Source organism: Salvelinus namaycush, chromosome 41 (assembly GCF_016432855.1).
Source record: "Salvelinus namaycush isolate Seneca chromosome 41, SaNama_1.0, whole genome shotgun sequence".
In the NCBI taxonomy this organism is placed as follows: domain Eukaryota; kingdom Metazoa; phylum Chordata; class Actinopteri; order Salmoniformes; family Salmonidae; genus Salvelinus; species Salvelinus namaycush.
Genome location: NC_052347.1, coordinates 8,246,253 through 8,261,057, shown reverse-complemented (window position 1 = coordinate 8,261,057; position 14,805 = coordinate 8,246,253). Strand labels below are relative to the sequence as shown.

Sequence of the window (14,805 nt, the reverse complement as noted above, 5' to 3'; positions counted from 1 at the left end):
TTTTTTGACAAGAGGGTGTGTGGGGTAAACAGTGGTGTAAAGTACTTTAAAGTACTACTTACTTCGTTTTTTGCAGTATCTGTACTTTACTTCGCTATTTACTACTTTTACTTCACTATATTCCTAAAGAAAATAATGTACTTTTTACTCCATACATTTTCCCCTGACACCCAAAAGTTTTTGTTACATTTTGAAAGGAAAACGGTCCAATTCACGCACTTATCAAGAGAACATCCCTGGTCATCCCTACTGCCTCTGATCTGGCGGACTACCAAAACACAGATGCTTCATTTGTAAATTAATGTATGAGTGTTGGAGTGTGCCCCTGGCTATTTGTAAATAAATAAAAAATATACAAATTGTGCCGTCTGGTTTGGATAATATAAGGAATTTGAAATTATTAATACTTTTACTTTTGATACTTAAGTATATTTTTGCAATTCCATTTACTATTGATACTTAAGTATATTTAAAACCAAACACTTTTAGACTTTTACTCTAGTATTTTACTGGGTGACTTTCACTTTTACTTGAGTAATTTTCTGTTAAGGTATCTTTACTTTTACTCAAGTATGACATTTGACTACTTTTTCCACAACTGGGGATAAATATATATACCGTACCAGTCAAAATAATTTGGACACACCTACTTATTCAAGGGTTTTTCTTTATTTTTACTATTTTCTACATTGTAGAATAATAGTGAAGACATCAAACCTATGAAATAACACATATGTAATCATGTAGTAACCAAAAAACCTTGTCACAACACAACTGATTGGCTCAAATGCATTAAAAAGGAAAGACATTCCACAAATTAATGTTTAACAAGGTACACCTGTTAATTGAAATGCATTCCAGGTGACTACCTCATTAAGCTGGTTGAGAGAATGCCAAGAGTGTGCAAGCTGTCATTAAGGCAAAGGGTGGCTACTTTGAAGAATCTCAAATAAAATATATATTTTGATTTGTTTAACACTTTTTTCGGTTACTACATATGTGTTATTTCATAGTTTTGATGTCTTCACTATTATTCTTCAATGTAGAAAATAGTACAAAATTAAGAAAAACCCTTGAATGAGAATCCCTTGAATGTGTCCTAACTTTTGACTGATACTGTAATTTTATTAACTAATTTATGCTGAACAAACATATAAATGTAACACGTGTTGGTGGCATGTTTCATGAGCTGAAATAAAAGATCCCAGAAATTGTCCATATGTACAAAAAGCTTTTGTGCACAAATGTGTTTACATCCCTGTTAGTGAGCAATTCTCCTTTGCCAAGATAATCCATCCACCTGACAGGTGTGGCATATCAAGAAGCTGATTAAACATTACACAGGTGCACTTTGTGCTGGGGACAGTAAAATGCTACTCTAAAATGTGTAGTTTCGTCACACAACACAATGCCACAGATGTCTCAAGTTTTGAGGGATTATGCAATTGGCATGCTGACCGCAGGAATGTCCACCAGAGCTGTTGCCAGAGAATGTAATGTTAATTTCTCTACCATAAAACGCCTCCAAAGTCGTATTAGATACGTTGTTTTAGAAAATTTGGCAGTACGTCCAATTGGCCTCACAACCGCAGACCACAACATTTTGGTAGGCTATTTGTTAATAAACTTGTCTATAATTAGATGCAGCTTCACTTCTGTTATTACTTGTTGCCCGCCCTAAAAGACTAAATAAACCCTTGCTCATCAGGTACTACGTTAGATACTATGCCTAATCCACATCGATAGAATGAATCGGTGGGCATATAATACGAACATCTAGCAACCCAATGGTTTCAAGTTCCAATCTCATCACAGACAACTTTAGCTAATTAGCAACTTTGCAACTACTTACTACTTTTTAGCTACTTTGCAAATGTGTAACATAGAATACGATTTGTAATTCTTAAGAGGATAACATATCATACGAAATGGATGATGGACATCCACAAATGAATACATACAATACGAAACACAACATGTCATACTAATTGGAGTGTGATACAAAATAATCTGAGAGAAAAAATGAAGGCCCTAGATATGAATTGCACAAGAATGATACATTTATGGATTTTTTTAAAGCATTGTTTTCTCTTTATTGAACCCGCACGTGCATCACCACCAGGGATACAGTCAAATATATTTAATCAATAAGGCACGAGGCTGTATATGGCCAATATACCACGACTAAGGGCTGTTTTTAGGCACGTTCTTAGCTGTGGTATATTGGCTGTATACCACAAAACCCAGAGGTGCCTTATTGCTATTATAAACTGGTTACCAACGTAATTAGAGCAGTAAAAATAAATGTTTTGTCATACCCATGGTCATACCCATGGTATACTGTCTGATATACCACAGTTGTCAGCCAATCAGCATTCAGGGCTCGAACCACCCATTTTATAATTATAACTAACCATTGTTCTATCGGTGATGGGAGAATCTGGGGTAAATTACAGTACAGTATTTTCAACCTAAATTTCGTTTCCCCGTAAAAACGAATGTGGGGACAGGCGTCTTTTTAGGCGTCTAAATCTGCTAAATTAGGTTAGCCAATGGCAAATTACAAATACATAAAGAATAATAGCGCCATTTGCCGGCTGCAGGGCTACTATGTCACTAGTCAGCACAGCTGGAGAATACAAATTGTCCACTCTTCAGACCGGAGCTGGCAGGATAGATGTATTTTGCTTAATAATGTTGTTGTTTTTTACGAAAAATGTGCTTCATGTGCAAAATACTGTGATATTACTGTTTGCAGGATCGAACCCTATCATCACGTCAAGGAACATAAATAATGTATTCGTTTTCTACACGGAGCTCTTTTTATCGCAACACCAGCGTCTACACATGTCAACAACGGTAACTAAAAGTGTTTTGTGCAATATCCAAATTACTAGACCGTTTACTATTTATTTGTCCACATTTTATAATCTCATTCTCGGGGTATTAAAGAGGACATGTGCCCAGTGATGATACGTTTGCTTGGGGAAGAGCCAAACAGTATTTCATTAGATATCTGATCCATTGTAACAATATTTGGGGATAGTGGTCTTTTTTTCTTGCTCTTACCGGACTCGAGGTGCAGGGGTCTCGCTCCTTGAAAATCTCTGTCTCTTCAAATTTAATTCAGTGACATGTCACACTTGAGGAAGGATATGGAAAATTGTGGTTTTAATAGAAGTCTTGTGTATTCATTATAGTTAACAGGTAGCAAAGGTTTTGCAGGTAGGCAGCCCACAGCTAGCTAAGTGTATGGTTATAACATTAGTGGTTTTCAGACCAGATTGATTGTGCACTGTACCTTTTGATTGGGTCTAACAGTTCTCTCTATTCCACAGCACTAGTCTATGGCAGAACTGTGGTCAGCTATCTCTGCTGCTTTGCCTGTGACGGAGGCAGAATTTCCACTTGACTTCAGTGAAAAAGTTGAGCCCAGTGTGGTGGATGTGCTGAAACGTTGCAGGCAGCAGCTGTACACCGGGAGCGGTCGATGGAGGCAAAACGCTCAGATAATCTTGGACTTTTCCTGGGAGAAGCTCAACACAGGAACGTGGCGTGATGTGGACAAGGAGTGGAGGTGTTTGTATTCATATGGCTGCCTGTTCAAAGTAGCTGCCCTATGCCGTGATGATGCCTCACCAGCTACAGTGCAGGAGGCCATACGGACATGTGACTTGGGCCTGCTCATGGGGGCAGCCATCATGGACAATATTTTACAAACCATTGTAAGGATCCTGCAAAATGAAATCGGGAAAAGGCACTCCAATGAAGAGGATCCTAGTGAAGGAGTTAGTGCCAAGGTGGATTTCATATCTTATACTGTGTATGTTGTGGCCTCTTGCTTTCTAACCAGTCTGTGTCATATCCCTTTTGTTTTTTCTCATAATTTTCTTAAAGGCTAGTAGGCTATTTTATTTTGCTTTGCATATTGCTTATTCTCCAAATCAAATTGTGTGTTAGTTTATGCTATGTTTAAATTCTTCTCAACAGAAAATGAAGGTTGACTGTGTGTCAGTGCCTGTGGTCAAGCAGGCTCTGGCAGTACCAAGGATACACTGTCCATCATTGGAGAGCTTCAAGAAAGATTACTTGGACCCCCAAAAGCCAGTCATATTAGAGGGTATCATAGATCACTGGCCAGCCTTCAAAAACCACCCTTGGAGGTACTTTTTCTATATTTTGTGTCCTTCTCTAGTCCCTTGCCCTTACCTTCTCATAGTCCCCTAGACACCTTTTGTTTTCTCCCTGTGCAAAGCATAGAATACCTGCAAACTGTTGCTGGTTGTCGGACTGTACCTGTTGAAGTAGGCTCAAGATATACCGATGAGGAATGGTCACAGACACTCCTTACGGTCAATGAATTCATTGAGCGCTATATTGTTGTGAAAGTAAGTACTTCCTCATGAAAAATATTGCCCCAAGAATAAGCCAAGGATAGACTCTTTTCACTCAATGCCTAATCCTGCTCTCTCTCACTCACATTAGGACGCATCAAGTTTGGGATATCTTGCTCAGCACCAGCTATTTGATCAGGTTGGTCATTGCCCTGTCCTGTTTTTTACATAACAAATTTGGGTGAGGATGTCAGTGTTGATTATATACTTAACAAAAATATAAACACAACATGTAAATTGATGGTTTCATGACCTGAAATAAAAGATCCCAGAAATGTTTCTCTCAAATGTTGTGCAGCAATTTGTTTACATCCCTCTTGGTGAGCATTTCTCCTTTGCCAAGATGATCCATCCACATCAAGAAACTGATTAAACAGCATGATCATTACAGGTGTACCTTGTGCTGGGGAGAAAAGGTCACTCTAAAATGTGCAGTTTTGTCACACAATTGGCATTGCTCCCCAGTGGGTGGGCCTATGCCCTCCCAGGCCCACCCATGGCTGCACCCCTGCCCAGTCATGTGAAATCCATAGATTAGGGCCTAATTTATTTATTTCAATTTACTTATTTCCTATATTATCTGTAACTTAGTCATTGTTGCAGTTATATTTTTGTTCACTATAAGACTAAAATACAACAAATGTATATTTTACTGGAAATGTAGGATACAGGCTTCTATAATCCTTGCCTCCATTTTTGTATTGTACAAAATACATTTAAAGCATACAAGTTTCAGTTACAAAAACAGTTTTGTTCAATGTACTCTTCTCCAAGGTCCCCGAGCTGAAAGACGACATCCGTATCCCTGACTACTGTTGTCTTGGTGAGGGAGATGAAGATGACATCACAATCAATGCTTGGTTTGGGCCAGGAGGTACAGTGTCCCCCCTTCATCAGGATCCTCAACAGAACTTCCTGGCTCAGGTGAGTCCAACACATCCAGCGAGTAGGATCAGACTCGCAGCAATTTAGACCCTGCCAGAGATGTGATCCTGTATTTCTGCCAATCATAATTTGGTGACTGCATGGTTTCCCTATTGTGTAACAGGTGGTTGGGAGAAAGTACATTCGTCTGTATTCCCCTGAGGACACTGAGAAACTCTACCCTCACCAATTGCAGCTCCTACACAACACTAGTCAGGTTAAAATTTAATTTTAAATATTTTCATGCACCAGGTCTATGATCTAAAAAAACAATCTAGCATATAAGTGTTGCATACTTTGAATGGGAGAAATTAGTAAAGTGTTTGCCATTTAAACACAAAGCTTTCTTTAATGCAGGTGGAGGTGGAGAGCCCAGACGTGGTACGATTCCCAGAGTTTGTGAAGGCTCCCTACCTAGAGTGTGTGTTGCAGCCTGGGGAGGTCTTGTTCATCCCAGTCAAGCACTGGCATTACGTGCGTTCTTTGGAGCTCAGCTTTTCTGTGAGCTTCTGGTGGTCATGACCCATGATGAGGGATCCAGATTCAGGTTGTTTTTAGTCAGAATTTTAGTTATTGCAGTAGTCTTGTAAAATGCAAGTCCTGTGCTCACATATGTTGTGACTTAGGTCTGAATGTTATTTTCTTAAACAATCATTAACATGTCTGTCCTTTCATTGCTTCAGCCCTCTGAGCCTCGCCCACCAAATGGCTTTAAAAACAAATTAATGGTTAAGTGTCAATGGTAATTCAAAAAGGAATAAGGTTGGAAACAAGTCTCAATTTACATAGTTCGCAACTTAAAGGCAATTCATATTGAAGAATTATGGGAAATCTGCTCAACTCAATTAACATAAGTAGAGGAAAATAGCCTATCACTATAGCTATATTACATAATTAAAAGTATCCCACCTCATATCCATGACAAAGGAAAGCCAGTTGTGCTCAATCTGTCAACACTTGAATGTGATTATGGCACACATTGAATGCCAAGCTACCTGCATGATTGGCGCTTGCTTCCACTCATTACTACATTAAATGAAGGAGCAGTTGATGTATGCTCATTTCCTACTGCATATAAAATATGGCGTTGTTACCCATTTAATTTGATAGGGTATGCTTTTTCAAATTAGCATATTTAATTGTTCCCAAATTATTCCTGCAGATACTCAAAGATTAGGTAATTTCCATAATTTATTCAAATATGGCAGTACTATTCTAATTTAACAACCTAATGAACCACAGGCACAAATTATGTAAACACAGCTTTCCATTTAAACTGCCTGAAAGAATGATTGAAGTAGTTGCCACACTTCCCAGAATTGCTCCCCTAGAAAGTAACTTAATAAAATTAAGATAATCAAGTTAAGAGTGGAGCTCACGGGAGACCATTGGCGATTCAATGAAAGATGTTCTCCTGAAAGAATCTAACATTTGATATACAATTATAAATGTTTTTTCAACTTAACTCAATTTATCTGTACGATAAACTGTACATTTAAATGAAGGCAAAACATTGTACTGAAAGTTCTGACAGCTATACATGCATCCGTGAGGTTATAATCTCCTGGTCCTCCGGGTCTGAGCTGTAGACCGAGGAGTGGGGGTGGGGGCCGTGTTCTCTTTGGCTGCTGACTGAGTCTCGCTCTGAGAGGACGGAGGTCTATACACATCTATAGGGAAGAGAAGGGAAAATGAAATCATATGAATGACTAGATAAGGTAGGTAAATATTTGTCGAAACAGATGAAAGTGATATGTATACACAGACCTTTATACAAACTATGATAGATTGTATAGACTATCATGGTACCACTTGTGTTGCAATTCTTTGATCAGTGTAACATTACCTGGGATCTCATGTGGCCAGAAGTCCTCACAGGCAGGGCATCGTGGATCAGTCCTTCCTTTGAAGTATCTGGCGACACAAGGGGTGTGGATTTTGATGCCACATGTAGGATTTTCACACATCTGGCACTGAGAGGTAAAAAGACCAGATTATTACAAAAATTATGCATGAAACCAAATGCTTTGCCTAGAAAGCCAGGCTATCAGTGGTGTCAATCCCATTTTAAATTGTCAACATATTTTGAGTAGCAACTACACCATTCATGAGAAGCATATCCAACAAAACATTACACATGCAACATTAAACATTCATATCTACCTTTGAACAGAGAGCAGAGGATTGAGGAAAGTGAGTTTGGGAATCTGACAAAAAGCAGATGTTACACCAATTTGGATTTGACACGGGGTCCAATTTAGCTAGCAGGAGGAATACATTAGATGGAACTTATTTACTGTAATTTAAATTGAAGTTGTATCACTTTACCTGCAAGGCCACATTGTGACAGATGTGGCAGACCTTGACCTGGTCTTGATATAACATCCGAATATATTGCTCCATCTCCATTATACATCGAGTGGAGAGAGTAGTCACCATTTTTCTGAAGAAAAGACAAAACACAGATTCCAAGTCAATCAGTGGCACAAGAAAGTGAGTGCGCACAAGAAGCACTAACTACATGCATAGAATGGGTCTTCAGAGACAGCACCTCATTCAGCCACTTATCCTGAACAAGCCTGTTCAGTACATGTTCCGTTTCTCTTTTCTTTAGCTTCTTTGTCTGGAGGCTGTCGGCACAGTTAAGAATGTCTGTGGAAGAGGCGGTTCCATTGTCAGAGTCCACAATCAGGTCCATCTAAAAAAAAAAAAAAAGCAACATGCCAGTTATTACAGAGATATTCAAATGTTATTTAATTCTTAAGTCTTATTGTCAGTCATTTACTATTTACTAAAAACAGCATACTCACTGTTTTTCGGAATAATTCCAACTCGTTGTCTGCATAATCAGTTGACATCCTGGTCACATCAGTTTCAGCCATGTTCACCTGGACAGGAGAAGATGTCAACAGGAAAAATAAGAGCAGTTCATGATGACGGTAGTAGTAGTTAAAGAGCTTTGTGAATGAATTTGATTAGTGTCACTGACCAAAGCATGGTACTGAAGACCATCCTCCTCAGACATCCCTTTTCTGATCTGCATGAACATGGGCTGCAGCTGGGCATTGATAACCTTAATGAATTCATCAAGTTTATCATGAGCATAGTGTGCTGTATAAAAAGGGGTACATGTGAGTGAGTGGCCCTCAACAAAAACATTTTGGGCCAGTTTCTCAGACCTAGATTAAGCCTATTCCTGGACCTAAAGGCACTTTCAATAGAGAATCTCAATTGTGTCTAGAAAACTGGACCTTTGAGTTTAAGGGTTTAACATACAGACACTTTGCTGACACAAAATAAACAGTAGAGGACCGGGGCAAAATTGTTTGAAGTATGCAGCTATGCTGTTCTTACCACCCACCGTGTGTCTCACAGCAATGCCGGTGGAGAGCCCTTGCCTTGGCACCATCAATGATCCCATTGACCATCATGGTTTGCAGGAACCTTTTATGGCTTTCTCCCAATGGTCGAGCCATGGTGCAAGGAAAGCCCTAGAAAACATTCAACAACTATTTTGAATAAGCAGCATTTGAGGGTGTGAGATTCCATTGGACCCTACACGATGTGGTTGACCAAGAATTGCTAGTGCCTGGGCACACACATCGACAAGCCAATTTGCCTCTTTGCATTATAGGCTGACGTTAGCTCACAGATGAAAGTGCTTAGCTACACTGAACAAAAATATAAACGCAACATGTAAAGTGTTGGTCCCATGTTTCATGAGCTGAAATAAAAGATCCCAGAAATGTTCCATACGCACAAAGCTTATTTCTCTGAAATGTTGTGCCAAAATTTGTTTACATCCCTGTTAGTGAGCATTTCTCCTTTGCCAAGACAATCCAACTGACAAGTGTCACATATCAAGAAGCGGATTAAACAGCATGATTATTACCTTGTGCTGGGGACAATAAAAGACTACTCTTAAAAAATGCAGTTGTGTTACAACACAATGCCACAGATGTCTCAAGTTCTGAGGGAGTGTGCAATTGGCATGCCGACTGTCGGAATGTCCACCTGAGCTTTTACCAGAGAATTTAATGTTAATTTCTGTACCATAAGCCGCTTCCAAAGTCGTTTTAGAGAATTTGTCAGTACGTCCAACCGGCCTGACAACTGCAGACCACGTGTATGGCATCGTGTGGGCGAGCGGTCAACGTTGTGAACAGAGTGATCCATGGTGGGTTATGGTATGTGCAGGCATAAGCTACTGACAACAAACACAATTGCATTTTATTGATGGCAATTTGAATGCACAGAGATACCATGATGAGAGCCTGAGGCCCATTGTCGTGCCATTCATCCATCGCCTCATGTTTCAGCATGATAATGCACGGCTCCATGTTGCAAGGATCTGTACACAATTCCTGGAAGCTGGAAATGTCCCAGTTCTTCCATGGCCTGCATGCTCAGACATGTCACCCATTGAGCATGTTTGGGATGCTCTGGATCAACATCTACAACAGCTTGTTCCAGTTCCTGCCAATATCCAACAACTTTGCACAGCCATTGAGAGTGGGACAACATTCCACAGGCCACAATCAACAGCCTGGTCAACTCTATGCGAAGAAGACGTGTCACGCTACATGAGGCAAATGGTGGTCCCACCAGATACTGACCGGTTTTCAGATCCACGCGCCAACAGATGCACGTGTATTCCCAGTCATGTGAAAGCCATAGATTAAGGCCTAATGAATTTATTTCAATTGACTGATTTCCTTATAATGAACTGTAATTCAGTAAAATCCTTGAAGTTGTTCTATGTTGCGTTTATATTTTTGTTCAGTATAGTTCTCTAGCTGTCAAACAGTAATGTTAGTTAGCTAGCTCGCTCAGGGTGCGTGTGTAGCTCTCCGGTAGTAATAGACAAAGCAACTCACACACAAACACCTCATAGACATGCAGACACCTGTACTCATACTGATTATACAAAATATTAGGAACACCTTACTAATATTGAGTTGTGCACTTATCTTTTGTCTTACCCATTCACCCTCTGAATGGCACACATACACAATCCATGTCTCAATTGTCTCAGGGCTTAAACATCCTCCCCTTCATCTACACTGATTGAAGTGGATTTAACAAGTGAAATGAATAAGGGATCATAGCTTTCACCTGGAATCACCTGGTCAATGGCATGGAAAGAGCAGGTGTTCTTAATGTTTTGCACACTCAGTGTGTGTATGTATATATATCTCACACACACAACGATACTCACAAACACAGCCAACGTTGCGAGAAGGGGGTAGCTGCGACCCAATATGGCAACCGGAGTATGGGCGTGTGGGTGTGTCGAAAGGAAAGGAGTGGTGTGTGGAAAGGAGTGGGTGTGTGGAAAGCACTCTGCTACAGGTTAGACCAAAGACAGAAGAATATGGTTTAGAAACTCTGTGGTTAGACGGTTTTAATTGAGCAGTTCTTTTTTTTCCTTCTTCCGTTTCTTCCCACGCAACTACCATACTTTGAGATACAGTACCGCGAGAGTTTGGACTTCTGTTTTGAAGCCAGAGGATGAGTCTTGAGTCGTATTTCATGGTTTTAAACAAATCATTTTACATTAAGTTTTATTAAAAGTATTGCTAATGGGTGTACTGTTGCTTCATGCGTTGTATGTGTGTGCTTACTAGAGGTTGACCGATTAATCGGAATGGCTGATTAATTAGGGCCAATTTCAAGTTTTCATAACAATCGGAAATCGGTATTTTTGGACAACGATTTGGTCGATTTGTTTTTTCACACCTTTATTTAACTAGGCAAGTCAGTTAAGAACACATTCTTATTTTCAATGACGGCCTAGGAACGGTGGGTTAACTGCCTTATTCAGGGGCAGAACGACAGATTTCTACCTTGTCAGCTCGGGGATTCAATCTTGCAACCTTACAGTTAACTAGTCCAACGCTCTAACCACCTGCCTCTCATTGCACTCCACGAGGAGCCTGCCTTTTACGCGAATGCAGTAAGAAGCCAAGGTAAGTTGCTAGCTAGCATTAAACTTATCTTATAAAAAACAATCAATCAATCATAATCACTAGTTAACTACACATGGTTGATGATATTACTAGTTTATCTAGTGTGTTCTGCGTTGCATATAATCGATGCGGTGCGCATTCGCGGAAAAAGGACTGTCGTTGCTCCAACGTGTACCTAACCATAAACATCAATGCCTTTCTTATAATCAATACACAGAAGTATATATTTTTAAACCTGCATATTTAGCTAAAAGAAATCCAGGTTAGCAGGTGAAATTGTGTCACTTCTCTGGGCCTCCCGGGTGGCGCAGTGGTCTAGGGCTGCGCCACCAGAGTCTCTGGGTTATACACTGACTCTGCATGCAATGAACGCATCCCATTTTCCCATTTATCCCATTTTCTCCCCAATTTTAGTGGTATCCAATCGCTAGTAATTACTATCTTGTCTCATCGCTACAACTCCCGTACGGGCTCGGGAGAGACGAAGGTCGAAAGCCATGCGTCCTCCGAAGCACAACCCAACCAAGCCGCACTGCTTCTTAACACAGCGCGCCTCCAACCCGGAAGCCAGCCGCACCAATGTGTCGGAGGAAACACCGTGTACCTGGCCCCCTTGGTTAGCGCGCACTGCGCCCGGCCCGCCACAGGAGTCGCTGGAGCGCGATGAGACAAGGATATCCCTACCGGCCAAACCCTCCCTAACCCGGACGACGCTATGCCAATTGTGCGTCGCCCCACGGACCTCCCGGTCGCGGCCGGCTGCGACAGAGCCTGGGCGCGAACCCAGAGTCTCTGGTGGCGCAGTTAGCACTGCGATGCAGTGCCCTAGACCACTGCGCCACCCGGGAGGCCCCGAAGCCACTTCTGCGTTGTCTTGGCTGTGTGCTTAGGGTTGTTGTCCTGTTGGAAGGTGAACCTTTGCCCCAGTCTGAGGTCTTGAGCTGGTTTTCATTGAGGATCTCTCTGTACTTTGCTCCGTTCATCTTTGCCTCAATCCTGACTAGTCTCCCAGTCCCTGCCGCTGAAAAACATCCCCACAGCATGATGCTGCCACCACGCTTCACTGAAGGGATGGTGCCAAGTTTCCTCCAGACTTGAAGCCTGGAATTCAGGCCAAATAGTTCAATCTTGGTTTCATCAGCCCAGAGAATCTTGTTTCTCATGGTCTGAGTGTCTTTTGGTGCCTTTTTGCAAACTCCAAGCGGGCTGTCATGTGCCTTTTACTGAGGAGTGGCTTCTGTCTGGCCACTCTACCATAACAGCCTGATCGGTGGAGTGCTGCAGAGATGGTTGTCCTTCTGGAAGGTTCTCCCATCTCCACAGAGAAACGCTAGAGCTCTGTCAGAGTGACTATCGGGTTCTTGGTCGCCTCCCTGACCAAGGCTATTCTCCCCCGATTGCTCAGTTTGGCCAGGCGGCCAGCTCTAGGAAGAGTGTTGGTTGTTCCAAACTTCTTCCATTTAAGAATGATGGAGGCCACTGTGTTCTTGGGGACCTTCAATGCTGCAGAAATCTGTTGGTACCCTTCCCCAGATCTGTGCCTCGACACAATCCTGTCTCGGAGCTCTACAGACAATTCCTTCGACCTCATGGCTTGTTTTTTACTCTGACATGCACTGCCTGGGAGTGCTGGGACCTTATAGACAGGTGTGTGCCTTTCCAAATCATGTCCAATCAATTGAATTTACCACAGGTGGACTCCAAATTAAGTTGTGGAAACATCTCAAGGATGCTTCACCCACCACCCGCCAACCCCTCTTTCACACTACTGCTACTCTGTTCATCATATATGCATAGTCACTTTAACCATATCTACATGTACATACTACCTCAAATCAGCCTGACTAACCGGTGTCTGTATGTAGCCTGTCTTTTTACTGTTGTTTTATTTCTCTACTTACCTATTGTTCACCTAACACCTTTTTTGCACTATTGGTTAGAGCCTGTAAGTAAGCATTTCACTAAGGTCTACTACACCTGTTGTATTCGGCGCACGTAACAAATAAACTTTGATTTGATGATCAATGGAAACAGGATGCACAAGCTCAATTCTGAGTCTCATAGCAAAGGGTCTGAATACTTGTGTAAATATTTCAAAAAAACGTTTTTTGTATTTATTTAATCCATTGTATAATAAGCCTGTAACGTAACAAAATGTGGAAAAAGTCAAGGGGTCTGAATACTTTCCCTTGGCACTGTATGCATAGATAGCATATTGATTACGATGACCATGTTACATGCACACCTAATCTCCCATTATTATACAGAATACTCAAGTATTCTGTTTTTGAGTTGACGCATATAAACATTATATCCTGTTTACAAAAAAAAAAAAAAAAACTTATATTTCAGTTATAGCAAACCCGATAACATGCCTGTGATATGCTTATGTTAGACGGGATACTGTGGCATGTAAACATCTTATCCCGTTTACTGTAGTTTTTTTGCGCAGGCTCAGTTTTGCATATCATGGGTGTTGTTGTGTTGTGTTTTTATCTGATTGTTATTAAATAAATCACTTCAAAAAGTACGCTACTTGTGCAGTTCGATCCGCCATAATAATTAATGTAGCTGATACATTGAAATACTGTCTGCCTGCATAACAGTGTCGAAGATATCACATTACACATGAATTACATTTTCTCAAGAGATGAAAGAAATCATTAATCCACTCCTGTTCGAGACAAAATTAACATTTGTTGTACCATTAAGAAATGCATAATTCTGCCTGAGTTATAATATATTAACCTATAGAACATGTGAGAGGTTATAGGCCTACAGTCAGTGTCCATATATCAGTTACGATTCCATTTAATCCTTGTGAATTTAAAGGAGGAATATATTGAGCGGGATATCAAAGGTGCATGTAAACAACTTATCCTGAATAATACTGGGATATGAGCTACTATCCGGAATACTGATCAACGTGGTTATACAGGGGTTGTTAGAAAACTGTCTGGAGATGTTCTGACAGTATTTTTGTTTTTTTTATTATTTGTGTAGTTTGACATTTTTGCTTCACTGTTAGGCGCTAGTAGCACAAACATATCGCTGCATCCACGATAACTGCTAATTTACTGTGTACGGCAACGCGACCAATAAACTTTAATTTGGCTAGTCAGTTAACGTTAACCAACTAGCCAACGATAGCTAACCATCAGTAACAACACGTCAGCAAATGTTCCGGCCAAAATAGACCAGCACCAGCGTATATCAAAAAGAAATATATAAAAGCTTTAAAACAACTGCATCCCCACTCACCAAGCAAGTCAGTCCTTGCTCTATTTTGTTATGCTGGTTCCTTCTACTTCTGTCAAATGTTAGCTAGCTAGCTTTGTTTACGCGGGTTGTGCGTGAGACTTGAAAGGGCCTACCTCTTCCTCTGTAGTTACATTAACGGTGTTTCTGGAAAACCTCCTAGAAGCAAAGGTGCTACCGCCCCCCAGCGGACTGGTAGACCAAACATAGTACAGTAGCTATGGTTTAGATTGGAAACTCAGTGGCTCAGTGTTCCATGC

The 14,805-nt window shown here is 40.8% G+C and overlaps 1 protein-coding gene and 1 pseudogene across 1 annotated transcript; one reads left to right on the top strand and one right to left on the bottom strand.

Moving 5' to 3' along the window:
• Nucleotides 1-2,799: 2,799 nt before the first annotated feature.
• Nucleotides 2,800-9,071, top strand: LOC120034077 (lysine-specific demethylase 8). The gene is made up of 8 exons (XM_038980502.1): nucleotides 2,800-2,859; nucleotides 3,339-3,800; nucleotides 3,991-4,163; nucleotides 4,256-4,388; nucleotides 4,486-4,533; nucleotides 5,169-5,318; nucleotides 5,443-5,535; nucleotides 5,676-9,071. Exons 2-8 carry the CDS (start codon nucleotides 3,348-3,350, stop codon nucleotides 5,838-5,840), a joined length of 1,215 nt encoding a protein of 404 aa, XP_038836430.1. The 5' UTR covers nucleotides 2,800-2,859; nucleotides 3,339-3,347; the 3' UTR covers nucleotides 5,841-9,071.
• LOC120034078 lies at nucleotides 6,768-14,677 on the bottom strand (annotated as a pseudogene).
• Nucleotides 14,678-14,805: the final 128 nt, after the last annotated feature.